Source organism: Lycium ferocissimum, chromosome 12, assembly GCF_029784015.1.
Source record: "Lycium ferocissimum isolate CSIRO_LF1 chromosome 12, AGI_CSIRO_Lferr_CH_V1, whole genome shotgun sequence".
Lineage (NCBI taxonomy): Eukaryota > Viridiplantae > Streptophyta > Magnoliopsida > Solanales > Solanaceae > Lycium > Lycium ferocissimum.
Genome location: NC_081353.1, coordinates 25,588,301 through 25,614,037, shown reverse-complemented (window position 1 = coordinate 25,614,037; position 25,737 = coordinate 25,588,301). Strand labels below are relative to the sequence as shown.

Here is a 25,737-nt window from a genome sequence, read left to right as displayed (position 1 = left end):
AAAAAAGTCTTTTATTTTTATCATTTCGGCGGGGTTCGAACCCAAAGACACAAACGGAACTATGCAAAAAGTTTTACTCATGCCTTAAGGGTTCAATAACTTTCCCAATTCTCATTTACAATTATTTTTTATTTTTATGCTCAATGTGCCAACAAAACTAAAAACCTAAAGATCACCCCAAAAGAAGGGCAATCCGCACAAAAAAATGTTGTCTCCCTCTTTTGCTATTTTTCCCTTTAGTTTATTCACATGTTGAGCATACGGCCAATAGAACCAAGTATGAGTGATCTCGTATTATGTGAAATGATTCCAAATTCATTCACTTAAAAACAATCATTCTTTAAAATATAACATGCAACTTTGTTTTGACATACTTTTGGCAACTACATATTGTATATATCTTTCTTTTTTTGGTATAATGTTGTATATATCTACAATATGTGAGTCATATCTGACACTAGTTGGTAGCTATATCTCTATAAAATGTACAAATGAAGTGAATAAAAAATGTATTATTTGGTCACCACAAACGTCATTTAATTTGGTCACCACAAACGTCATTTAATTTGGACCCCATGTCCAAAATTATCTCATTATATAAACTCTAAAACCTCATGCATACATAGGAATACAACCTACCCTTTCAATTTGCCTAAAAATACACCATAATAGCAATGGAAAATTTGAAGAAGAATGATTGTCATGTTCTTCTTGTGACATTCCCAGGCCAAGGTCACATTAATCCATGCCTTCAATTTGCCAAGAGATTAGTCAGTTTAGGAGTCAAAGTCACCTATTGTACTAGCCTATCAGCTTTCAAATGCATCTCTAATCTTCCAACTGCACAAGGACTAAGCTTTGCTCCTTTTTCTGATGGCTACGACGGTAACTTTAAGGGATCCTTTGAAGAGTTCGATTTATTTTATAATTCCGTGAAGACTTATGGGTCTGAGTTCGTGACCAACATGGTATTAGAGCATACAAACAAGAATTGTCCCTTCACACATATTATCTACACCACTCTTATGGCTTGGGTCGGTTCAGTGGCAAAGAGCACTAATGTCCCATCAACACTTTTTTGGATTCAACCAGCCATTGTCTGGGATATCTATTATTATTACTTCACTAACTATGCTGATTCTTTCGACAATTGTCCTCAACATCAATCTTTAGAGCTTCCTGGGTTGCCTTTAGTTCTTAATCCTCGTGATTTTCCTTCATTTGTTTTCACTAATGTGAAGTACAATGATTGGGCTGTTCAAACTCTCAAACAACACATTGATCTATTGAATAGCGAAGAAAATCCAAGAGTACTCGTGAACACTTTTGATGCTTTGGAATCTGATGCTCTTAGGGCTTTGAAGAATATTGTGACCATGGTGGGAATTGGTCCTTCCATTCCTTTGGCGTTTCTTGAAGGAAATGATCCTTCTGATACTTCTTTTGGGGCAGATTTATGACCAATATCAAGGAATTACATGGATTGGTTGGATGCAAAGCCTAACGAGTCAGTTATTTACATAGCATTTGGTAGCTACGCTGAGATATCAAATCAACTAATGGAGGAAATTGCTCAAGGCTTATTAAAAAGTGGAAGGCCATTTTTGTGGGTGATTAGGGAAAACGTAAACGGGGAAAAACCGGAGGAAAAGTTGAGGTGCAAAGAGGAATTAGAAAAGCAAGGGAAAATAGTGACTTGGTGCTCACAAGTGGAAGTCTTACATCATCCTTCTATAGGTTGTTTCTTGACTCACTGTGGATGGAACTCAACTTTAGAAAGCTTAGTTTCCGGCGTGCCTGTTGTGGCATGTCCACTTTGGAGTGACCAACAATGTAATGCTAAGCTCCTTGAAGATGTTTGGAAGACTGGAGTCAGAGTTACTACCAACAATGAAGGTATTGTTGAAAAGGATGACGTGGAGAGATGCATAAATATTGTGATGGAAGGTGAGGAATATAGAAAGAAAGCCAAGAAATGGAGGGATTTGGCTATGGAAGCTATGAAGGACAATGGTTCATCCAATGTGAATCTCCAAGCTTACGTTAAGGAGATTTTACTTGGTCATAGTTAAGTTTCTTTGAAGAAATGGCATTTAAAAATACGCTTTCTTTAAATTTGAAGAAAAATAAAGTTAAGTTGCGGCAACCTTCTCTTATGTTAAGTAAGCTATGGTATGTCATAATAAGAATTTTCTTATTTATCACATTCCATTATTTTTCATGTGCTCATGTGAAAGTCTTTTGTGTTTAGATAGATATTCCAAGTAAGAAATGTTAAATTGGATAGACATTCAAGATATACAAAGGATAGGAAAATAATTTATTTTTTTTGTTTGTTCCAAAAATTTGTGCCTCAATGCTAATCTATATAACTATAAAGCAAGAGAATTTTCAATAGTCGCCACCATATTGAATCCTATAATCAACCACAATTGAAAGAAATAGATTTTTGGGTTTTCTGAAGGTGAGTCAAATATAAATTAAAAAGAAAATTGAAATTCTTTGAGCTGATATGATTGTTTTAATCTCTTCCTCCTTTAACAGCTCTTCAAAAGGCTTTATATATTTGTTTTCATTTCAAATTAGGGAAGCAATTTCAGCTGCTTAGGTTTGAGTATTGTAGAGACGTTTTATATTTCTGAATTATACTAGAAGACTATGTATGGGTCATGGTGTAACAACTTTCTTTCTTTTTTGTTTCACTCTAATAATAGTTTTTAGTTGGATGTCTCAATGACTTCTTATATTTCCGTTTTTAGTATTTGAGTTTTCGGTTGGATTTAAAGTTCATATTTACACATTATTTAACAATTGTCATTCATGTGAAAATGAAAAGGCTTAATGCATCTGCAGCCCCTAAACTTGTTCCTTTTTCCATTTGCTTTCAGTCAACGTGTTATTCCTATTGAACCCACAACTCGTCCTCGTGTGTGTGTAGTTTATTAAACCCTCTAAATCTGATTTTTATTAAGAAAAATTAAATTGTGGTAAAGAAGGTGAAGTAATATTTTAAATGTGTGGTAAGCTATTCTTTAGGTCATGGATGTGTTTGCGGTTTATTTTTCGGTTTTCCCATCACAATTAAGGCTTACTCTTTTTTTTTCCTCTCAATTGTTATTTGCTAAACTTAGCTAAAGGATGGCATAATTAAATTAGAATATATATATTAGCATGTTGCTACATTGAAGATAGAATACTATGTAAGTGGATCGTTGTGTTTGATAGACACACCTAGGACGAGTTCGGGGCGCTCAATAGGAACAACGCTTGAGTTAGCGCGTCAAAAATGAAAAAAAGGGACAAGTTCAGGGGGCTGCATATGCATTAGGCCAAATGAAAGGCTTTCTTATATCGGTGTTTGTATGCCTCTTTCGTTGGTTTATCCTTTTGTCAATATGGAAGTGGGAATTGCATTAAAAATTGACATAGAGTTATATCTAAAGCATGTATTACGTCTTATATTTTATTCTCATTTGTTTGATTTTTCCTTTATCTTCTATTTCATCATTTTCTAGTGGAAGAGGATAAAAAATGTCCCTAACTTATCTTATCGAAAATGGTTTAAAATTGTCTTTTTTTCATCTATTGGATCCTAATTACCCTTAAAACTAATTTTCGGGCTGAAAATGCTCTTCCTTTCACCTATTGATTGCACCTACCACGAAAACGGTTTTTTTGGATGGCATTCCATCCATTTTAGTTAGGAACTAATTCAAGACTCTATCAGCATCACCTACTGAACTTCCTCTCTTACTAGCAATTGAGTCCAATTCGTCGAAGAACAGAATGCAAGATGCATATTGGCGTGCCTCGTAAAAAATCTCTCTGACATTGGCTTCACTTTCTACACACCACATTGTGAGCAATATAATTCACGACCTTTGACACTGTATCTGTTAATAACAAAAATTGGTTAAAACTGGACATTGGTACGTCTATCGAGTTGGGGTACGATGTAGATGTCATCACGACTTAAGTGATTTTGGCTTGTGAAACTATACCATTTTTTAGAAACTTAGGCAACGTTAAGCATAGTACACCTCGTGATTTCTGTCAAATGAATATTTTACCGTTGTTTCACCAAGTTCAAATTATCCGAATCCACTGTAGCACTTTACTTAGCTTTCGTTGGCCATCTATTGAACCTCCTGTTTTACACTCTCGCGCCCTCCAATATCATCCCACGAAAGTTTGGAACTTCAAGAACTGTCTCGCAAAGAGCACAAGGGTTTGCTACTGTCTAGGGCAGGCTTGAAGTGTTCATTACTAACTGCCATGGAATTGAGCATCTCAGCATCAACACTATCATCTTCCAAGTCAATCACATCCATCTTCTCCCTAATGCATTGAAGCGCGGCCTCAGTAGTCAACGCTTCTAAATCAGCCCCGACATGACCGTGTGTGTTTCTTGCAACGCTTTCCAAATCAACATCCTCTCCAGCTTCATGTTCTTCGTGTGGACACAAAGTATATATCTTAAGGCGCCAATGTCAATCTCCCTGTCGAATCTCCCAAACCTTCCTCAACGCAGGATCAATGCTATTAGGCCTATTCGTGGCAGCCATAACGATCGCATGTGCAAGTGATTTAAGTCCATCCATCAACGTCAGAATCTACGAAATGACCCTCCTTTCTACCTCCCCATGAGTCTATTATTCTCTATAGGCGCGAATGGATCAACCTCATCGATAAAGATTATAGAAGGTGCATTCTTATCAGCTTCCTCAAATTAGCCTCACTCTCACCAGCCATCTTAGACATGATCTCAGGTCCGTTGATGAGCAAGAAAAGGCACCACTTTCCTTAGCCATAGCTCGGGTTATCGTCGTTTTCCTGGGACCAGGAGGTCCAAACAAGAGAATTCGATCCCTTTAAAATTTGGTTTCACACCAATGTAAATTTTCAAACATGGTCTAAAAATCTATGATGCCTAATAAGCAACTCAACCAACTCCCTAATTTGATCCATCTGTTTTCTAAATCCACCAACAACATTGTACCCAATCGCACTTTCTAAAATTGAACATGTGTCATTAGGCCTTTCATAACACAACATATACATAGATTTATTTGTATTGGGAAGTACATATAGATACTGACATTGAACAAGATTCCATTTTGGGGTATCGGCTGAATAAATATGCTAGAATAACTCTCGGGGTATAACGAATTAAGTTGGCCCCCGTGTAGTTTCTAAGGCATTGAACCTTTTTTGCCCAAACACACACTCGATTGCCTAAAGGTACTCATAAAATATTTAACTCTGAAAATATGACTTCGTTTGGATTTTAACCTATAGAAAATTAGTTTATATCTAGGCCCCTATAACATCATTTAGAATCAAACTTAGTACTTATGGATTCAACTTGACATTGGAACTTGAAAATCAATTACAAAGTTCATATCAGATTGTACATTAATAGTTTTTCACATAAATATTTTCATCATTCTTGTAACATATTGATAAATCATTTATGAAATATGGTAATAGGTGTTATCTTTACATTTTAACGCATAATTCATCATATATATTTCATGAAGAATATCATAACGTACTTAATTAAGATAGCACAAAGCATAATTTCCATGAAAAACATAAAAAGTATTGACTTGCTTGCCCCTACGAACTCATACTCACATTTTAAACATTATTTGGAAGCACTTAGACATGACTTTTTTGAAATACTAATCTTGATTGAAGAATCAATGTTGAAATAAGTTTGCACAACTCGCGTCTTTGCCTAAGAGTTGCAGAAATGAGCTGAAAATCACGTTTTTGTCATTTTTATTTTTCAAAATTTTGGACATTGAAATCAACTAAAATTTGTCTTATTAAATATTTTCCTTATTTGAATTATGTAGGAAGCCGTAACATTTAGTACTTTAAATCAAATAAGATCTTACCTTACATACTCCCTCCGTTCACTTTTACTTATCCACTTTGGATTTTTCACGTTGTTTAAGAAATAATAAATGGAGTACATAATTTATCAATGTGCCCATATTAATTGATGCATATTGGATTTGAAAAATGATTTGAAGTGAGTAATTAATACTATGGGTAAGGAAAAAATAAATTGTCTTCTCTTGATATGCTAAAAGTGACAAGTAAAAGTGAAAATTTATTTTTAGAATACTGGACAAGTAAAAGTGAACAGAGGGAGTAAATCTTTATTGTATTTGAACCATGTAACATAACTATAATTCCTTCCAAATGCAGTAGTTAACCAAAGCAAATAAGCTCATTATTCCCCAAAAATCACATCGAAATTTATGGGTGAAACATTCTCCTAATTTTCTTCACACACAACTAAAGCATACAATTCTCTGTAGCAGTTACACAACAGAGATTTAAATATTTCTCTTATGAGGTCATTTTGCACCATAATCCAAAATTACCACCAAGTGGAGTTTGAAATACAAACTCATGAACTTAATACAGTAATAACTATTTTACTGTAAGATACTATTAGCCTCATTATTATGGTCTTGATTAACACCTTTCTCCCGACAATATTCCAACCGCAAATTAAAGCACTTTGAAAATTTTGTCCAAAAACGACATCTAATATGTATACCATATTTTCTTAACTTCCCAAAAAGGTGAAGCAAGGTCCAAAGTACACAAAGAATATTAGTTAGAACTTAGAACAAATCGCTAAATATTGGTCCATGGTGGCCCCTACAAATCCAGTCCATTGAATCTTACATTATATAATTATACACAGATATGTTAAAGGTGTATGCAAGAAAAAGTACTGTCAACAATTTGCCATAATGCAATTCAAAACTTTGGCACACACATTTTTACTTCAAAATTTAGGAGACCTACATATTTGTGTCTTAATATCCATTTTTCCGAATTACTAAAATGTTTCTTTCCTGGATTAGACAGGAAGCTACTAATATTACCGTGCCTTCTCCGATTTTACTTGGTGAGCACAGGGACGAATCTATGTATAAAAAATGGGTCACGTGAATCTATGGTCACCCGACTAAACTCAGTATATTATGTATATAATCCTTAAAATATATTTAATATTAACTGAAAGAACACATGGTCAAACTAGACCGAGTGGAGCACTGATTAAGTGTTGGGTTTAATCACTCAAGATTGTGGGATCGAACTCTACTAAATACACTTTTGTGTCTTTTTCAGAAAAAAAATTCTAAGGTGAACTCATCCTCTTGAAATCCTGGGTTCGCCTCTGGGTGAGCACAACTCTTGCTCAGGTAGGTGATGTCGGTTTTTCGGCAAACCAATGGAGACGGCGTGGGGCTTGTAGCTCAAGGGATTAGATCACGTGGTTGCCAACCACGACGTCGGTGGTTCGGAGACCTTTCCACCATTTCATGGTAGGACATAAACACTTCCTACATCAAGTAGGATCAATCATCAGACTTTGAGAGAGCACTATACGAGCTAACATCTCTATTGGTGGTGAAATGAGTGTATGGCTTGAATCTGTCTGGTGTATGTTTGGTGTATGTGGGGGTATATGTCGAGTGTATATTATTGTATTTCATATGTATTATTCCACATGTAATGGCATACACACGCTGTACAAGTACATACAACGATATACAAGTATGTATATCACTTTATAATGTGTGTATATCACGTGCATGTCTTGTGAATGTTGGTGTCGTGTACAATATTATACATACTTGAGATGCACGTGACATATGGAGAGAAGAAGTTGTGGAAGCAATGGGAGAGAACTCCGGTGAAGAAAAAACCTCCGGCAAAAAAAAAACAATGAAAAAAGCCATTGAATTTTCCAATGAAGCTCCAATAATTTTCCAACAGAGTAGTTACGATAGGCGGCGACTGTAAAGAGTGGCATGAGGACAACGAGGGCTAGGATTTGTGGGAAAGAAAAGTTAGGAAGAAAGAAAAAATCTCCGAAATCTCTAATTTTGTGGATTTGTTGGAAGTTACGTTGTGTATGTTTTGTATAACTTTTAGGGAAAAGAACGCGTGTGTCCTCTCAAACCAATATAATTACCCGCCCATACCCCCATTACTTTCATTGCTATATTTTGAAAGTAGAATAATGTTGTTAGTTATGGTAAATATGAATCTATGTTATATTGAAAAAACCTTTAATTGGAGCTTCTCATGTAAATGTGTATCCATATATTGAAAAATTTTACTTCCCACAAAGGTGAAGCAAGTGCACAGTACACAGAAAAATAGTTAAAACAAATCGCTAAAATATTGGTCCATGGTGGACCTAAAAATCCAGTCCATTAAATCTTGCATTTTATACTCATATGTTAAAGGAGATATGCAAGAAAAAGCACTGTCAAACAATAACTTGTTACCATAATGCACTTCAAAACTTAGACAAACATCTTTACTTGAAATAATCTCCAGACTTCAAGCACAGCTCTAGTTATTTCATATATGATTAAATAAGCAAGCTTTTAGAATTGAACGTAGTTGATTGAAAGCTAGGCGTAGTTATTTGATCAACCGATAAGGCAAAAAGTAATGGATTGATCAACCGATGAAGAAGCTAACGATCTTTGAATCGATGGGACTATACGCTTTCAATCTCTTACAATTGCCTTCCAAGTCCTTCCACTACTCGAACTACCAGTCACTCCATAGGCTAGTCGATCAGTTTAAACCACTTGTCTAAGTAGTCTCAACTAAGGCATGCCAGCGTTGCTAGTCTCGAATAAGGCATGCAAGCATTAACAGTCTCAAATAAGGCATGCATGCCTCCCCTATATCGTAGGTTATTGAAGAACTAATGAGAAATTTGGGAGATCAATATGTTTGATCCTCCATCTTTCATGTAGAACACAAGCACTAGCAAGATCAATCATCAGATTTGAGAAGCACGATACAAACTAAAGTCTCTACGGGTGGTGGAATGAGTGTATGTCTCGTATATGTCTGGCGTATGTTTGGTGTACGTGAGGTATATGTTGGGTGTATATTACTATATTTCATATGTATTGTTGTACATGTAGTGACATACACATACATACAAGTACATATATCATTGTATATTATATGCATATCATGTTCATGTCTTGTGAATGTCATGTGTATCAATATTATATATACGTGAGATACACAAGACATACATACTCATGGAGGGTTTACTGTTTAGGGTTTTGGGGTTCATGGTTTAGGGGAGAGAAATTCGGTGAAGAAGAAAACTCAAGGGGAAAAAAAAAAAAAAAAAGGAACGAAAAAAGTCATTGAATTTTCCCATGAAGCTCTGGTAATTTTCCGGCAAAGCAACTGCGGCCAAGGGAAACAACAAATGGAGAGTGGGATGGGGACAGCGGAGGCTAGGATTTGTGTGAAAGAGAAGATAAGAACAAAGAGAATCTCCAACATCCCTAATTTTGTGGGATTTGTTAGAGGTTATATATGTTTGTAAAGATTTTATTGCTATGTTTTGAATGTAGAATAATCTTGTTGGTTATGGTAAATATTAACACCTCTCACGTAGAACTAACTCTTGCACCAGACAATATTCAAACCACAAAGTACTTTAAAAAATTTGACCCAAAAAAAAACATCGGATGCATATAAGCATATTTTAAAAAAAATTCTTCCCAAAAAGGTGAAGCAAAGTTCAAAGTACACAGAGAAAAATAGCTAGAACAAATCGCTAAAATATTGGTCCATCATGGACCTACAAATCCAGTCCATTGAATCTTGCATTTTATACACAGATGTTAAAGGTGATATGCAAGAAAAAGTACTGTCAAACAAGTGTTACCATATTGCACTTCAAAACTTAGGCAAGCTTATTTTTTCCCAAAAATACTTATTTTTTAATAAGTGATTATTTTAAAGAAAGCTTTTTGTATAAAAATTTTTTTGAAGTATCAAAGCAGCTTTTGGTGGTTAAAAAAAAAAAAACTTTTGCCCAAAAGTACTTTTTTTTTTTTTTAAAAAAAAAAGCACTTTTGTGAAAAATACACTTAGAAGAACTTTTGGCTTAAAAATCAAAAGTGCTTTCAAAAAATAATTGATCCATTTAACTTAACTTTTCTATTTTTGAAAAGTATTTTGAAAAAAAAAACACTTTTCAAAACAAGTTCCGATAAGTCAAAAAAAAGACACATCTATAGCTATTCAATACTCTCTCCGTCCCATAATATTTTTTCCTAAAACACGCCTATTAAACCAATAAAATGTGTTTATTAAATTACCCCTATATAATAAAATAAACTATTTTTTCAATCCAAGTAGTAAACCTTTTGACTTGGCCAACAATACCAAGTTTATTTTTTTTCAATCCTAAAATACTTATTTTTTTGTCTAATAGAGTTGATTATTCTAAAGAAAGTGATAAATGTTTGGCCAAGCTTTTGGAAGTATATGATTAAAAACAGGTGTTGGCATTCTTGAAGCAAGCTTTTTGAAATGTAGTTGATTGAAAACGAGACGTAGTTGTTTGATCAAAAATAATTGATTGATCAACCAATGAAAGAAGTTTTTTGAAAAGAAAAAACACTTTTAATCGAAAAATACACTTTCAAAGACTTTTGCCTTTCAAGTCCCTTTCACTACTCGAACTACCAATCACCCCATAGGCTAATTGTACCTATCTTAAAAGTGCTTTCAAAATTAATTGACCAAATACAAACAAATTTTTAATTAATAAAACATATTTGAAAATATTTTAATACAAATACTTTTGAAAAAAAATACTTTAGTAGTCAAATAAGAAGCTTTAGTGGTCTCAAATAAGGCATGCAGGCCTGCCCCTACATAGTAGGTTATTGAAGAATTAATGACACACATCTATAGTTATTTAATACTGTCCGAACCATAATAAAGTGTCATTTTAGCCAAAAACACACATATTAAGAAAACCAATAATAAAATGTAAAGTTTTTTTATTACTAAATTACCCCTATATAATAAAAATAAACTATTTGTTTATATACTATATTTCATATGTATTATTGTACATGTAGTGACATACACAGACATAAAAGTACATATAACGATATGCAAAATCCACTTGCACAATCGCCTTTCATGAGATACACGTGACATACATACTCATGTTTTGGGGTTTAGGTTCAGGGGAGAAAAATACGGTGAAGAAGAAAACTCGAGTGGAGGGGGGAAAAAAAAAAAACAATGGAAAAAGGTCATTGAATTTTCCCATGAAGCTCTGGTAATTTTCTGGCAAAGCAACTGCAGCCAAGGGCAACCACAAACGGAGAGTGGGATGGTGACAACGGCGGCTAGGATTTGTGTGAAAGAGAAGATAAGAAGAAAGAGAAAATCTCCAACATCCCTAATTATGTGGGATTTGTTGAGGTTATATATATTTGTAAATACTTTATTGCTATGTTTTGAATTATGTTTTGAATGTAAAATAATCTTGTTAGTTATGGTAAATATTAACATCTCTCATGTAGAACTAACACTTGCACTACTTCAAAAATTTGTCCGAAAAGGACATCTAATGTAATATCCCATATTTTAAATTTTTTTCTTCCCAAAAAGGTGAAGCAAAGTGCAAAGTACACAGAGAAAACTAGCTAGAACAAATCGCTAAAATATTGGTCCACCATGGACCTACAAATTGAGTCCATTGAATCTTGCATTTTCTACACAGATGTTAGGTGATATGCAAGAAAAAGTACTGTCAAAACAATTGTTACCATAATGCACTTCAATACTTACACACACATCTATAGTTATTTCATATAGTATATGATTAAAAACAGGTGCTCGCATTCTTGAAGCAAGCTTTTAGAATTGAAATGTAGTTGATTGAAAGCGAGACGTAATTGTTTGATCAACTGACAAGGCAAAAGTAATTGATTGATCAACCAATGAAAGAAGTTACCGATTTCTAAATAAAGAGGCTAACAAGCAAAAAGTAATGGATTGACCAACCGATGAAGAACCTGGGACTAACAATGCAAAAAGTAATGGATTGATCAACCGATGCAGAACCCGGGACTAACAAAGCAAAAAGTAATGGATTGATCAACCGATGAAGAAGCCATCGACCTTTGAATCGAGGGATAAAGAAGCCATCGGTCTTTGAATCGAGGGATGTAGAAGCCATCGATCTTTGAATCGAGGGATGGAGAAGCCATCGATCTTTGAATCGAGGGATGTAGAAGCCATCGATCTTTGAATCGAGGGATGGAGAAGCCATCGATCTTTGAATCGAGGGACTATACGCGTTCAATCCCTTACAATTGCCTTTCAAGTCCCTTTCACTACTCGAACTACCAATCACCCCATAGGCTAGTCAGTTTAAACCACCCGTCCTAGTAGGTCTCAAATAAGGCGTGCAAGAGTTAGTAGACTCAGATACGGCACACAGGCCTGCCCCGATATAGTTGGTTGTTGAAGAATTAATGAAAAATTTGGGAGATCAACATGTCTGATCCTCCATCTTTCATGTAGAACACAAGCACTAGCAGGATCAATCATCAAACTTTGAAAGAGCAGTATAAGAGCCTACAGACAGTTTACAGGTAAGGAAGAGAAACAGTAAGCAAAATTTAAACAAACTAACACACAGTTTTTATTACATAACATGGCAGTTGCATAGTACAAATCTGAAAGACAAGGAACCTGCTACAAAATAGGACTATGATAATCCTATAAAAAACTCGGACTCGGACACCAGAGAGACAACCTAGGTACCTAGATGGACTAAGTTGCCATTACCAAGCCCCTGAGTAACAGACACCATGCTACAGAAATTGTGCAAATGCAACTAAACACTAAGAGACTTTTTTTTCATCAACTAGACACCACTAAGACTTTTTTTTTTCATCAACTACACACTAAGACACATAGTAAAACACTTAAGTAAACACTTGCAACAACAACAATAACAAGGACGACTTTTTCTTGACACGAAAATTACAAACATACTATGATAATACTTTCTGATTCTGCAGTGTAGTACCAAGGCAAATGCAGGACCAATCTGTCAATACAAGTTCAAGAGAAGCATTATCAGTTCAAGCTGCCAAAGACGGCACCAGGAGCAACACGAGTGAAAACTTTAACACCAGGACTTAGGTAACCGGAGACCGAACGATGTGAAACAGGCTTTAAGTAGATAAAACCTGCAAAAAATGATGGAAAACAACCAAGCCACTGGAGTATCACAAGGCCAATAGTGGGCCAAAAACCACAATCATGTTCGCTTCTATCCTGCCAAAAGCTGAATGAACCAAATAGCTACTACTCTTCGTCCGAACCCCTTTGGACGCATTGCCTTGTGCTGTGCTCCAGTTGGCTTAGGACAGTATATCACATCTCCAGATGTCCTCAACAAGAAGCTCAACTTTGCTGCTACTGATACCGTTGCAGTGTTGGAGATTCAAACCGACTAAGCTCTCACCCAACCTTTTAAGAGACGGGACACTCTTGTTTGTTACCATGGAGCAACCTGATAATGAAAGAATCTGCAAATTTACTTGCACTCCATAGGACAAAGCAGCTACACCAGAATCAGTTATTGAACACTTAGAAACATCAAGATCATTAAGTAACGGACAATTATCAGCAATTGTCACCAAGCTTGCATCTGTAACCTTCCTACAACCATAAAGATTCAGCAGTTCCAAGGTCTCGCCGTGTAACCTAGCTAGAGAGAACACCACTTTGTCGGTTAAGTTCAGGCAGTCGGTAAGATTAACCTTGATGAGTCCTGCCTTGGATCTTTCCAAAAGAGGGAGAAGCCCGGCATCTGTTATTCCAGTAAGACCACTGAGATCCAAATGATGTAGCTGAGGACACAGGTTCCCCACCATAGCTAAGCTAGTGCTACCGAATCCCGGACAGCTTCGGATGGACAACGATCGAAGAGATTCACAAGGAGACAACGAGGAAGCTTGTGCAGGTAAATCTTTAACTCCCACACACTTCACTAAGGAAAGAGACTTCAACTTTCGACAGCTCGAAACAGCGTTTAAAATCCCCGTTTGGGTGATCCTGTTGCATTCTTCCAGCAAAAGACTCTCAAGAGATCCAGCGGATCTAGCAAAGGCAACAAGTCCACCATCAGAAACAAAGCAACACTTGCGAACGCACATATGTTTAAGATTCGTACATCCCTTTCCTACTGCTCCAAGACTCACATCAGTGGCTCCTCTGCACAATGTGATTGTTAAAGAGGCCAGAGATTGTAAACCTTGAGCATTACCCATAACCCAAAAACCCTTCTGACTGACATTACGAAGTAAACTCAGATTAAGATCGGTAATCGCCTTGCCATAGTGACCAATGACAGCAAGCGAGAAATCCGTGATTTTTAGACCGTGAAGTTTCACTTTCTTCAACATTGTAGTGCCCGACGACAGAAGGCTAGCGATTCCCTGATCACCTACAAGAGGGCAGTCTTTAATAGTAAGATACTGTAATTTAGTACAGCATCTTCCAATAGCTTGGAGACCCTCATTTCCGATATTTCGACAAGATTCGATCGTCAAAGAAGTCAAACTCGGGCAGCTCTCAGCTATCGCAACCAAACCTTTGTTTGAGATCGAGGGACATTGAGATAGATCCAGTTTTTCTAATGAATGACATCCCCTCGAAATCTCCACAAGACCTTCATCTCCGATATAAGGAACGTTCCACAAGGAAAGAACCCTAAGAGAAGGACAACCATGGGCAATTGCTGATAGACCAACATTAGTAATATTGCTCCCCCTAACCGAGAGCTTTCCAAGACCACCACGGCTGGAAGTTCCAACCGCAATAGAAGCAAGTCTAATATCTGTAGCTTTCTTCCCTTCTAAACACCTAGTAAGATATCCATCACATTCTACTTCAAGATCTTCATCAGCTGAGACCATTTTCGTATCATTTTGGCAAATCTCGGAGCTCCTCACATTACTCGAGAGCATAAGCCAACGTTTAGAAACGCAAGCTGCTGAGCTCCTTTCACGGCCTCCTTGCAATCTTCTAAAGATCTCGAATAAGCATTCGTCGGGAAGTGTTTCGATGGATGGATTCTTTGTTCGCTCTTCTTCGACGAAGAAGGGACCGCTAATGCGTGCCCTCTTTCTAACAGGACAGTAAATTTCAGCTGAACAAAGTGATCCTCCAGAATAGAACTCATCATCACCTGAAAGATCAAACATCAAGAACTTCATTTAGCTATCTTTTTCTGCTAATCAACTATACTAAAAATTCCCTAATAGAAGTATTCACTACATATAAACTTAAACCTAAGATCTACCTATTAAAAACCCATTTATCAGGTCACTAGTACTTCATTTAGCTATCTTTTCTGCTAATCAGCTATACTAAAAACTTCCCTAACTTCAGTACTCCCAAGATAATGGTTTTCATGCCTATTTCTTCCAAGATCTTATCTTTAACTTCATTAAACTCATTACATATATAAGTTGAAAACTAAGATCTACCTATTAAGAACCAATTAGCAGGTCAAAAGTTAAACAACAAATGATTCTAGCTACAAAAACTAGATCAATTTTTCTTATTTACACCTTCTTTATCACAAAAAGTACCAATCTTTACTTTATTTTCTTTGGTACAAACCAATCTTTAACATCAATCTGAACAATACACAAAAACTTAAACAAAACAAAAAAGTCTTTATAGTAATAGGATTAACATCTTCAAAGACAAAGCAACAAATAAAGTTTTTTCATATTCAAGAATCAAGCCTTAATAGATTTATAGAGCACTAACAAAGTAAATTTGCAGAAACTAAATACACCCCAGATGCTAAATTCCCTAAAAATCAAGAACCCATAATTTTAAAAATATAAAAAAATTAAAAAAAAAAAAAAAAGTTAAGAAAACTCACCACTGTAATTAACAAGAGTAGACATGTTTGCTGATCTTCAAAAGAAAACCCCCCAAAAAAGGCAAAAAGAACCAAACTTTGCAACAAGAACAACAATACCAAGATTTTCTCTTCAACCAAATTTTGCATTACATATAAACAAAGTTCAAGATTTTCAACACAAACCCTATCTAAATAGGGCAAAAAAGATAGTGAAAAAAGAAAGAAGGAAAGAAAGTAAGAAAAACCAAGAACAAGTATTGTTCTTTTTTTGCTTTCACCAACTGTTATGGTGCACTGAATATATATACATAAATTTATTATTTTTATTTTATTAAAAAATGTATTTGTTGAGGTGTCAAGTCTACAGAAACATAAAATCATCACCTCTTTCTCTAATTCTTGCACCATTCATTGAATCATTCACTAAAACCGGTTTTTTTTTCCCGGTTTTTATTCATTTCTTGCCACTTGTATCTGATGCTTACATCATAGCGGTTAACCGCTACTTTTCCCGGTTCTCTTTTTTCTTTTTGGCCTTTTTGTCTCGATAATTGTGATGTTCGGGCCAATATATTTACGCGCGCTTCGGTTATTTTCACGAGATGTCTGCTACATATCACCAAAGATAAATATTTAGTAACTTTATCCATCGGAACTTGAACAGATGAGAAGAAGTTACCGAATGTTTTTTTACCTCTGTTATACAAGACGTCAGATTGGCGTCTCTCACTTTCAGGATTAAAGGTTTGATTAGCGCACGCTTGATTATCGCGACTACTGGGACCACCGTATTCGTAGACGAACATAAAGGCTTTTCACCAAGGTTCGAAGCGACAAAGGACTTTATGTTTTGTTGGAGCTTCTGAGAGTAACGAGTCGAAATCGAAAGGTGTATTTGTTATCTGATGACAAGACTATCAGATTGACGTCAGCCCTCACGTTCAGAGTTACAGTTTTGATTCGCACAGTACTTCCTGGAACCCGCTGTTCTTCGTACGGAAAGTAAAGGCGGCGTTCTCTTGGCAGTGTTTTAGACGACAAGAGACTTTATAGCTTATTGGAGCTTCCGAGCTTAACAAATCTAATCAGAAGATCAATCGTACTAAAACTAAAAATAGGACCAAGATATGAAACATTAATTTTTGAATATGTACCATAGATTTGATTCAAAGAATGGGATTTAAAATAAAATTTATTATTTTTCTTTATTTTAATTGTTCAGATAAGGATATCACTGCGGTGATTTATGCGATTTTGACTAAAGACTTATCGTTATTATTTTTTCGATGATCGTTAACCATTAAATCTTAATATGCAGATAAATTGATTACTTCAAGTAGGATTACTGAAAAAAGGTAATTTTTTGAATACATCCTACATTATCTTTGGAGAATGAAATTTAGGAGAATATTTATAGTTTTATCAAATTTGTTTTGAATAAATAATTATCCTCGTGCGAATAAGTTTTTTCCCTTATTTTTTATTTGTTCAATTTAGTTTTAATACTACAACATGAAAATAATTATTATAAATAGAACTCAGGAAGTGAAACATTACATTTTAAGGATGTCCATTTTAGATTTTATTTGCAGAATGAAATTTGAGATAAAATTTACTATTATTTTTCTAAAATTTAATTGTTTTGCTAATGATATTGCTTTCATGATTTTCGCATTTTTGACTAATGACTTACTGTATTAGTCAAACATTTTTAAAGTATTGAAAATTTACCAAACTTCATCATTTTGTTATACTGTAAGAAAAATTACTAGATTTATTCCACGTGCAAGTTATGTGACTCCAAAATTCAATGCGACCACGTACATGTTTTTTATTGCATTTCAACCAAAAATATTTAAAGTTGAACACTGTAACGAATATACAATAAAAGCATTTAATTTCTCATTTTTTAGATTTGTCGGATCTTGGTATACTTTTCAATACTAAGTTTCTCGTAATTAATATGTGTGACTTTACTTATTAGTATCTTATTTTGTTAAGTGAATGTTTTTTTAAAAAAAAAATTAGATTAAATAATTTCAAATATCACTTATCATATATATGAAGATATATAATATATTTGTTAATTCGTTATATAGTTGGTCTACCGGGATTAGCTAGATAGTTAGTTAGTTAGTTAGTGCAGCTACAGTGCTAATGTCCAATAGTCGGTTAGGTTAGTGTTAGTGGTTTAATTTTATAGTTGTTTTAATTAGTTGGTGTCAGTTTTCTAATACCTTCTTCATTGTATGTATTGCCTAGTCTAATACACAAAAAAAAAGCGTGAATTTTCATTTTCTCCATTTCACGTTTCATTTTTTGTCTTATGCATACTCTCTACGAGAACCATCATTGTTACTGAGAATAGGTTCACTGTTTTAACCTTAATTTCTAGTTCTGGTATGGTATCAGAGCCAGTTGGCTATGTCTTCTCAATTCTATTTTTGGTTCAGCTTTCGTATTCGAGTTTTTCAAATCGTGATTACATATCAGTTTTCTGTTGTTACATGCAATAGATTTTCTTTGCATTACATAAAGTTTTGATCGAGATTCGATTTTTTTAATTTGTTTTATAATTTAAACTTTGTAGACTCTTAAAATGTGTAAATTTTGACTTCGTGCATGTGTTAGCCGTGGGCCGCGCATGGATGTTTTTCCGTTTATTTTGATAGAATTTTGAGAATTTTTTGCTAGAAATATTTCTACCCTGCGCTTGAGGATGTACCTTAGATTTGACTTGGAGAATGGAATTTGAGATAAAATTTATTATTTTTCTGGACTTAATCGTTCTGATAAAGATATTACTTAGGTGATTTACGTGATTTTGACTAAAGACTTACTGTTATTGATTTTGACTAAAGACTTACTGTTATAATTTTTCTAGTGACCGTTAACCGTTGAATCTTAATATGCGGACAAATTGATTATTTCAAGTGAGATTACTGGAAAAGTAATTCTTTAAATATATCCTAATTTTTTTATTTTTTTTTTGAAAAATGAAATTTAGGAGAATTTTTATAGTTTTATCAAATTAATTGTTTTAAATAAATAATTTCCCTTTTCCGTATGAATTTATCTAATTAGGTAATATTTTTGAATATAATCAATTTTCCCTCGCGCGTAATTTTTTTCTCCTCGCTTTTCTATGATCAGTTCAGTTTTCATACAAGAACATGAAATATAAAGAGAACTCAAAAAATCGAACAGTAATTTTAACTAACAACATTTGTTGGTCGTAGGTTATACGTCTAACTAACAACATTTAATTTTAACTAACAACATTTGTTGGTCAGAGTTATACATGCATTAGTAATGCAGGAATTAGAACTCACGTGCAAGTTACGTGACTCCAAAATTAACAGAAAGAACTCAAGAAATGAAACACTATTTCGTGAGGATGCTCCTAGATTTTATTTTGAAAAATGAACTTTGAGATGTTATTTTCCAAATATTAATTGTTCTAATAAAGATATTACGTCGGTAATTACGCAACTTTGACTAAAGAATTACCATTATTTTCTCGGTAACTGTTGACCGTTGAATCGTTAATATACAGACAAATTAATTACTTCAAGTAAGATTACTGAAAAAATAACTCCTTGGATTTATCCTTCATTTTCTTTGGAGAATCAAATTTAGGAGAATCTTTATAATTTTATTAAGTTAATAGTTTTGAATAAATAATTACTCCTCTGCAGATAAGTTTTTTCCTTATTTTTTATGTAATCAACTTAGTTTACATATTTCATCATGAAAATAATTATAAATAGAACGCAAGAAGTGAACTTTCATTATTGAGGATATATACCTTAGATTTGATCTAGAGAATGAAATTTGAGATAAAATTTATTAATTTCTCAATTATAATTGTTATGATAACAATATTGCTTTCATCATTTTCAACTTTTTAACTGATGACTTATTGTTATTACTTTTCTGGTGACTATTGAATCTTAATACATATCAAAGTAATATTCCCTCCGTCTCAAAATAAGTGTCATCTTAGCCAAAAATACGCATATTAAGAAACGATGAATCTTATTACACTGTTCATCTCTTTCTCTTAATCTTTGTTCTTAATATCATTCTTCTTTAACCACACTCCGATTACCACGGCCAACATCGCCCCTTATCATTTGGACAATAAAACGTCCTTTCAAACACCTAGGAATTTACAAGTTAATCCATCAAATATATTAAGAAATTAAGATAATAACCATATGCTAGGAGTAATAGATTCATAATAACAAAAACATAATATAATAATTAAACATGGAATAATTTACATAGTAGGGAGATTAATACAGGAAACATAGATAAAAAATTTACATGACTTGAAGATGGAGAGAGGTTTCCCTTTTGGGGAACCCGAAAACTACTTCACACTAATAGAAAATTACTTGAAGGCTTAATACTATTTTACAAGGAAGTTTATATTACAAAAGGTTTTGCTGGAAAAAGGAGTTGGGGCATTGTGAAAGAGAGAAGGGGAATATGGAGAAGTTTTTGTTGAGAGAAGTGTGGATGCTTTTTCTACTTTTGCTTTGCTTCTCCACAAATCTTTCTATTTATAGGTGTACGGCGGACCTCAACTCCGATTTCAAATTTGTGAAGAATCTTTTGAGTTCAAATGGGTGCTCTTGGGCCCCATCATCACGTGAAACTTTTCAAAAGATACTTTATATTTTTGTCCGTTTGCTGAGCTGTCCCATTACTTTATTAAAGCTACTACTTTATTAAAGCTACTTTAATAAAGTCTGGTCTTCTTTTTCTGAGATGTCTTTGTCGTATTGCTTCCACCAAAAAGTCTTCTTTTTCTTTTCTTCAAATGTCATTGTCTTGTCTCACTAAAGTCTTCTTTTTCCTTTCTGAAATGTGATTCCACTTTCCTTTCTGAAATGTGATTCCACTAAAGTCTTTGTTCTCTGTATCATCTTCTTTTTAATTTTGTCTTCTTGCTATTATTATTGTTTCAACTAATGTCTTCAGCCGTCTCTTTTGACTTTTGTTCTATCATTATTTTTCTCCATTAATTGATCTAAGTGTCCAAATTGTGTAGAGCCACCGAATCAAAACTCATGCCTGAGTCTACATCATTTGGATCTTGAGAGTCTTGAAATGCACTGTCCTGAAAATTAATATCATCTCCTTCAAAATCTGAACTATGGACTGGTGACATCCCTTGACTTGGAGATAATTCTGGACTAGAATTTTTAACTATATGTTTATCTTGTTCCTTTGTCTGAAAAAACTTTTCTAGTGTCTCTTTTACTATATTTTCTATTTTTTCATTTTTTTTTTTTTTGCAAGTATGTTTTTCTTTGTAGAAGTTACTCCTCGCGTAAATGTCTTTGGCAGTCTCCGTCTTGTTTGGAGAGATGAACATCCCTCATCTTCACTTTTTGGCAAAGTGACAACCATCATCGGATTTGATGAGTCTTTACCGGCTTCCGTTTGAACCGGACTAGCTGTATCTTTACCCGATACAGTGGGTCTAACTGCATTCATTGGGGAATGCACACCCGTCTCATCCATTTTTGTCTGAGATGGAGAACTCTGAGATTGCACTAATTCGAACTTAACCGCTTGTAGTCTTTGTTCTAATATCTTCACTTGATCCAAGAGTTTCATTTTTTCTTGAACCAATGTCTCTTTCTGCTGGTTTAATCTCTTGACCACTTCGAATAGTAGAGAATGTGATCACAAAAAATCACCTTGTCCGTGTCCTTTTGTATGTTATACCGAGGGATTTTGTCAGTTTTGTCTAAGAGTCGAGAAATATAGTAGTTTGGATCCAACATTCCTCTAGCATAGTCTAATGCCTCGACCAAATCATTAAATCCTTTAAAAAGAGGTTTTCTTATGTCTTTAATAGAGTCTAAAACTTCTATCCAAGTTTGAAAAACACCATTAGTTTTACAATGAACTACAACATAAAATTTAAATTTTTTGTCTAAATTTCGGTTTGTAAAATACTGACAAAGAGAATTTATAGTAGCTACAAAACGTTTAGAGTCTTTTCTATTATGCGAAATCCATAAATTATCTACTAAGCATCTTTGTTGTCTGTCTATTACATATTCTGGTAATACTTTAAAAGTCCAATTTGATGGCTGAAAAACTACTAGGTTATTGGCTCCGAATTGTATTCTTTCCATAGTACTTCTCTCTAATAAAGATGTAGGTCTAAAATGAAGGTTACCTAATACTGTCTGTCTGTAAGTGTCTTGGGTTGAGGCTATGCCTTTCCCCTTGTCTTTGTCCGAGAACTCGGAAGGTCTCATGTCGTTCAAATAAGAAATCGCTTAGCGAATCTTTAACCTACTTAATTGTCTCGTTAAATTATTATCTTTTCCTTTTATATGTTCAAATTTTAAATTATAAATTGAAATGGTATCTAAGAAATTTAGCCATCTTCGTCTACTACTATTTTTATCATTTATATTTTGATAGAATTTAACTATAGCTTCGCAAAGATGTTCTAACTAGTATTTCGGTTTATTTAAGATATATAGTCTAAAGCTATTTAATCCGTGTATTACAGTTAAAATCTCTGCATCTATACTACTCATATTTTCTTTTTCTTTATACTTACCACTTTGATAAGCACATATCTTTTCTTCATTTTTATTACTATATTTATTTGGTTTTGATTTTAACACTGCTCCTCATCCTTCAAAACTACCATCTGTTTCTATAATTAAATAGTCTGTTTCTTGGGGCATGTTTAAATCAGGAATATTTTTTATTTTTTCTTTGATTTTTGTACTAATTTAATGTCTTCAGTATTAAAGTGTTTTTGACCATTAGATCCAATGTTTGAATACAATGGTCCTGCTATTTTTCCTAAATCTTTTATAAAATTTCTAGCATAATTGACTATTCCTAAAAAAAAATTGTAATTCTTTAACATGGTCTAACTTGTCTGGCATTTCCAAAGCTTTCTTGGCTATATGAGGTTGTAACTTTATTTTACCTTCTCCTAGTACTACTCCTAAAAGTTTATATAATTTTTACATAATTCCATCTTTTTCTTACTAATTATTATTCCATTTTCTACAAATAGTCTAAATACCGTTTGTAGGTGTCCTAAGTGTTCTTTAATATCTCTACTAAATACTAGTATATCATCTATATATACTAATACAAACCTTTTGTATTCTTCAAATATACTATCCATTTTTCTTTGAAAAATTGGTGGAGTTGTCTTTAATCCAAATGGCATTACTAACCATTCGAAATGTCCTTCAAGACAGGTGAATGCAGTCTATTCTATGCTTTCTTCATGCATTCGTATCTGCCAGTATCCTGATTTACAATCAAATTTACTAAATATCTTCTTTCCTTGGATTCTATTTATTAATTCTGTTTTGTCTGGTAACTTATATCCATCTGTTATAGTATTATCGTTAAGTCTTTTATAATTTATTACCCGTTACACCCCGTGTTTCGCGTTACTAAGGTCAGCAGACGGCTTAATGTGAGCTCAAGGAGGAGTAAATATTACAAGTATAAAGGATGAAATTACCGTATTAGCATGAGGATAACATGAGTATGATATTTGAAATTCGTGACAAGTGATGATTAGAATGATACGTTAAAAGATATATAGCCCCCGTAATCGTAAGTCGAGGGTCCACATGTCGAGATTTTATAAGGGACATATGACAAGTTATATGGATAATATATGTGAAGTTAAACACAACTCAAGAAGGATCCTTGAGCCAAATCCAAGTGGAAGCCCTCCAAAAGATGTTTTTAAGTTACGTTTTAAAATTGATCCGACTTTTATAACCCCATCATTATTTGGGAATTTGGGAAAACTCAAAAATAAAAGTTGTAGATAATTGAAATACCTTTCCAACCAAAGGTCGTGCCCGTATGTGACATAGGGATAAAAAGTTATGGATGTTTTAAGACGTAAAAGTAATGTTTGGGCGGCTCGGGCTAAATCCGACTCAAGGTCGCGGGAACCGACCCAAGACCCATATATAAAAGGGCTAAAGTCATAAAAATTCATTCATTTATTCATCAAGCAGTCCACAAACTTTTATATAGGGAGAGAGGAGAGTTATAGAGAGAAAGTGGAGAATCAATCAAGTTCGAGGCCCCGAATCCCGAGGCTCGTGAAGGATAAAGTGTAGTACGAGTTGTCGTCGTCGTTTTAAGCTAAAAGTTGAACTTGGGGGATGTTGGTTTCGTGGTGGCTGCTCATATAAGGTATGTTTAAGATGTTAATGATGTTCTTACCATGATCATCGATGGATTTGACGGGTTAGAATAGAGAAAATGACGTTGAAAGTTCGGTTATAATTTTTGGATATCAAATGACTTGGTTTTTGGTATGATTAAATGGATAGAATTAGTTGGATATTGATATAAAATGATTTTTGATATGTTGTTGATAAGTTGTTGTTCTTGAATTTGGGAGAATAAAGTGTATGAAGATATCGTATACAAAGCGTATACTGGGTTGTTTTGGTGTATATCTTTGGGAGTTGATGCTTTGAGTTTAAAGAGACTTATATGAGATGGTTGTTGTTGTTGTTGGTTGTTGATTGTGTTGTTAAATTGAATTGGAATTAGAGGGAAACGAAGATTTCAGAGAAAATTCTGGCCGCGAATTTACTAAGTTAATTACGAGCTAGAGAAGTATATAACCTCTTTCAAGTTGTCTACATTTCCTTTTCCTTGATCGTATATTGGCTAGTGTTTGGAAGCATAAGTTAAGCTAATCACGTAAGCTTACAAGGTATGTTAAGGCTATTCCTTCTTTCATTTTGGCATGATCCTTGTGGTTATTCATTCTATATGTACTCCATATGATTCCATTCTTAGACGAGTAAGGTCTAAATGTTTCTTGTGATGGCTTATTGATATTGTATTCCTATTCTGTTCCAAAGGGAACACCCATAAGGTGCCAAGTTGAGTTGTGTATATGGTTTTACTAATGATTTCGAGAAAATGAGTTTTATACTAAAGAAAATATAAAGTTTGATTTTTAAAACCACTCCGGGCGAGGGTGTGAGATTTTACTACTTCATTTTATTTACGATTTATGTTTACATTCCATAGTATTATCCCTTTGTATTGACATGATCATTTATTCTTTGGGTAAGGCAATAAGATGAAATTGAGTAGAATATAGGTAGTAAGAATTTCATAACAATTCTACCCTCAAACCTGAAAGTATGTCCCAAACCTGAAAGTATGTCCTCCTAAGTCTAGTAAGATACAAATTTGATAACTTCTTATGAAAGTCCTTAGCTAATAAACCGGATTGTGATGAATTAATTAATGACTTATGCTTTGAATTGAAATTGATATTTTTGGATTAAATTTGTGTTGATAATACGGTGATATTAAGTCGGAAAGTCGCCCGGAAGGGCCACCCTAGCTAAGCCGGAAGCCCGCGGACCATCATTATTATGCGAAGCGGCCGTCCGGCGGGACTATTGTGATACTAGCCGGAAGCGAGTGTCCGAAGGGGACCATTCCGTTAACATGCTCAAGCGGAGACGCGTGTGTGTTGCATTATTTACTTAAAGATTGTTTTGAGATTTCGTGTGCACATTTATGTTTTCCAAATAAGGTCACAGTGTATCGAGTTAGATTGTGATTTCTTCTCTCCTAAATCAAATTATGATTATGATTTGTTACCACCTTACATATACTCAAGACATTGTCCGTCTGACGTCCTTTTGCCCGGACGCTGCGTGCGCCATGCCCGACCCGCATTGTTTGTGTTATATCCCGTATTTCGAACAACGGACAAAATGAGTAAATTATGACAAGTTAGGGAAAGACCATTCCGGACATGAAGTCGGGACTTTCAACCATGATTTGTTCTAAAAAGCATAAGTGATGAATGACTTTCTTGGTAATGGGAATTATTAAGTAAACATTTTGGGGCCAAAAATTGATTAAGAAAACTTGGGAATTATTGCATTAAA

At 34.3% G+C, this 25,737-nt stretch overlaps 1 protein-coding gene and 2 pseudogenes across 1 annotated transcript; 1 reads left to right on the top strand and 2 right to left on the bottom strand.

Annotated features, from left to right (window-relative positions):
* The first annotated feature begins 608 nt into the window (after positions 1-608).
* LOC132040006 (UDP-glycosyltransferase 75C1-like) lies at positions 609-2,546 on the top strand (annotated as a pseudogene).
* A 1,590-nt stretch (positions 2,547-4,136) lies between these two features.
* LOC132039150 (cell division control protein 48 homolog E-like) lies at positions 4,137-12,160 on the bottom strand (annotated as a pseudogene).
* A 358-nt stretch (positions 12,161-12,518) lies between these two features.
* LOC132040325 (EIN3-binding F-box protein 1-like) lies at positions 12,519-16,070 on the bottom strand. The gene is made up of 2 exons (XM_059430966.1): positions 15,803-16,070; positions 12,519-15,094 (listed from the first exon to the last, which is right to left on the bottom strand). The coding sequence occupies exons 1-2, from the start codon at positions 15,825-15,827 to the stop codon at positions 13,263-13,265; spliced, it is 1,857 nt and encodes a 618-aa protein (XP_059286949.1). The 5' UTR covers positions 15,828-16,070; the 3' UTR covers positions 12,519-13,262.
* Between the last annotated feature and the right edge of the window lie 9,667 nt (positions 16,071-25,737).

What these genes read in the sequence shown, in the direction of transcription:
- LOC132040325 (XM_059430966.1), bottom strand. Translation starts at nt 15,827, where the DNA reads ATGTCTACTCTTGTTAATTACAGTG. An exon ending in TACTCTTGTTAATTACAGTG is followed by an intron (nt 15,095 to 15,802) that starts GTGAGTTTTCTT and finishes TTGATCTTTCAG; the next exon opens with GTGATGATGAGTTCTATTCT.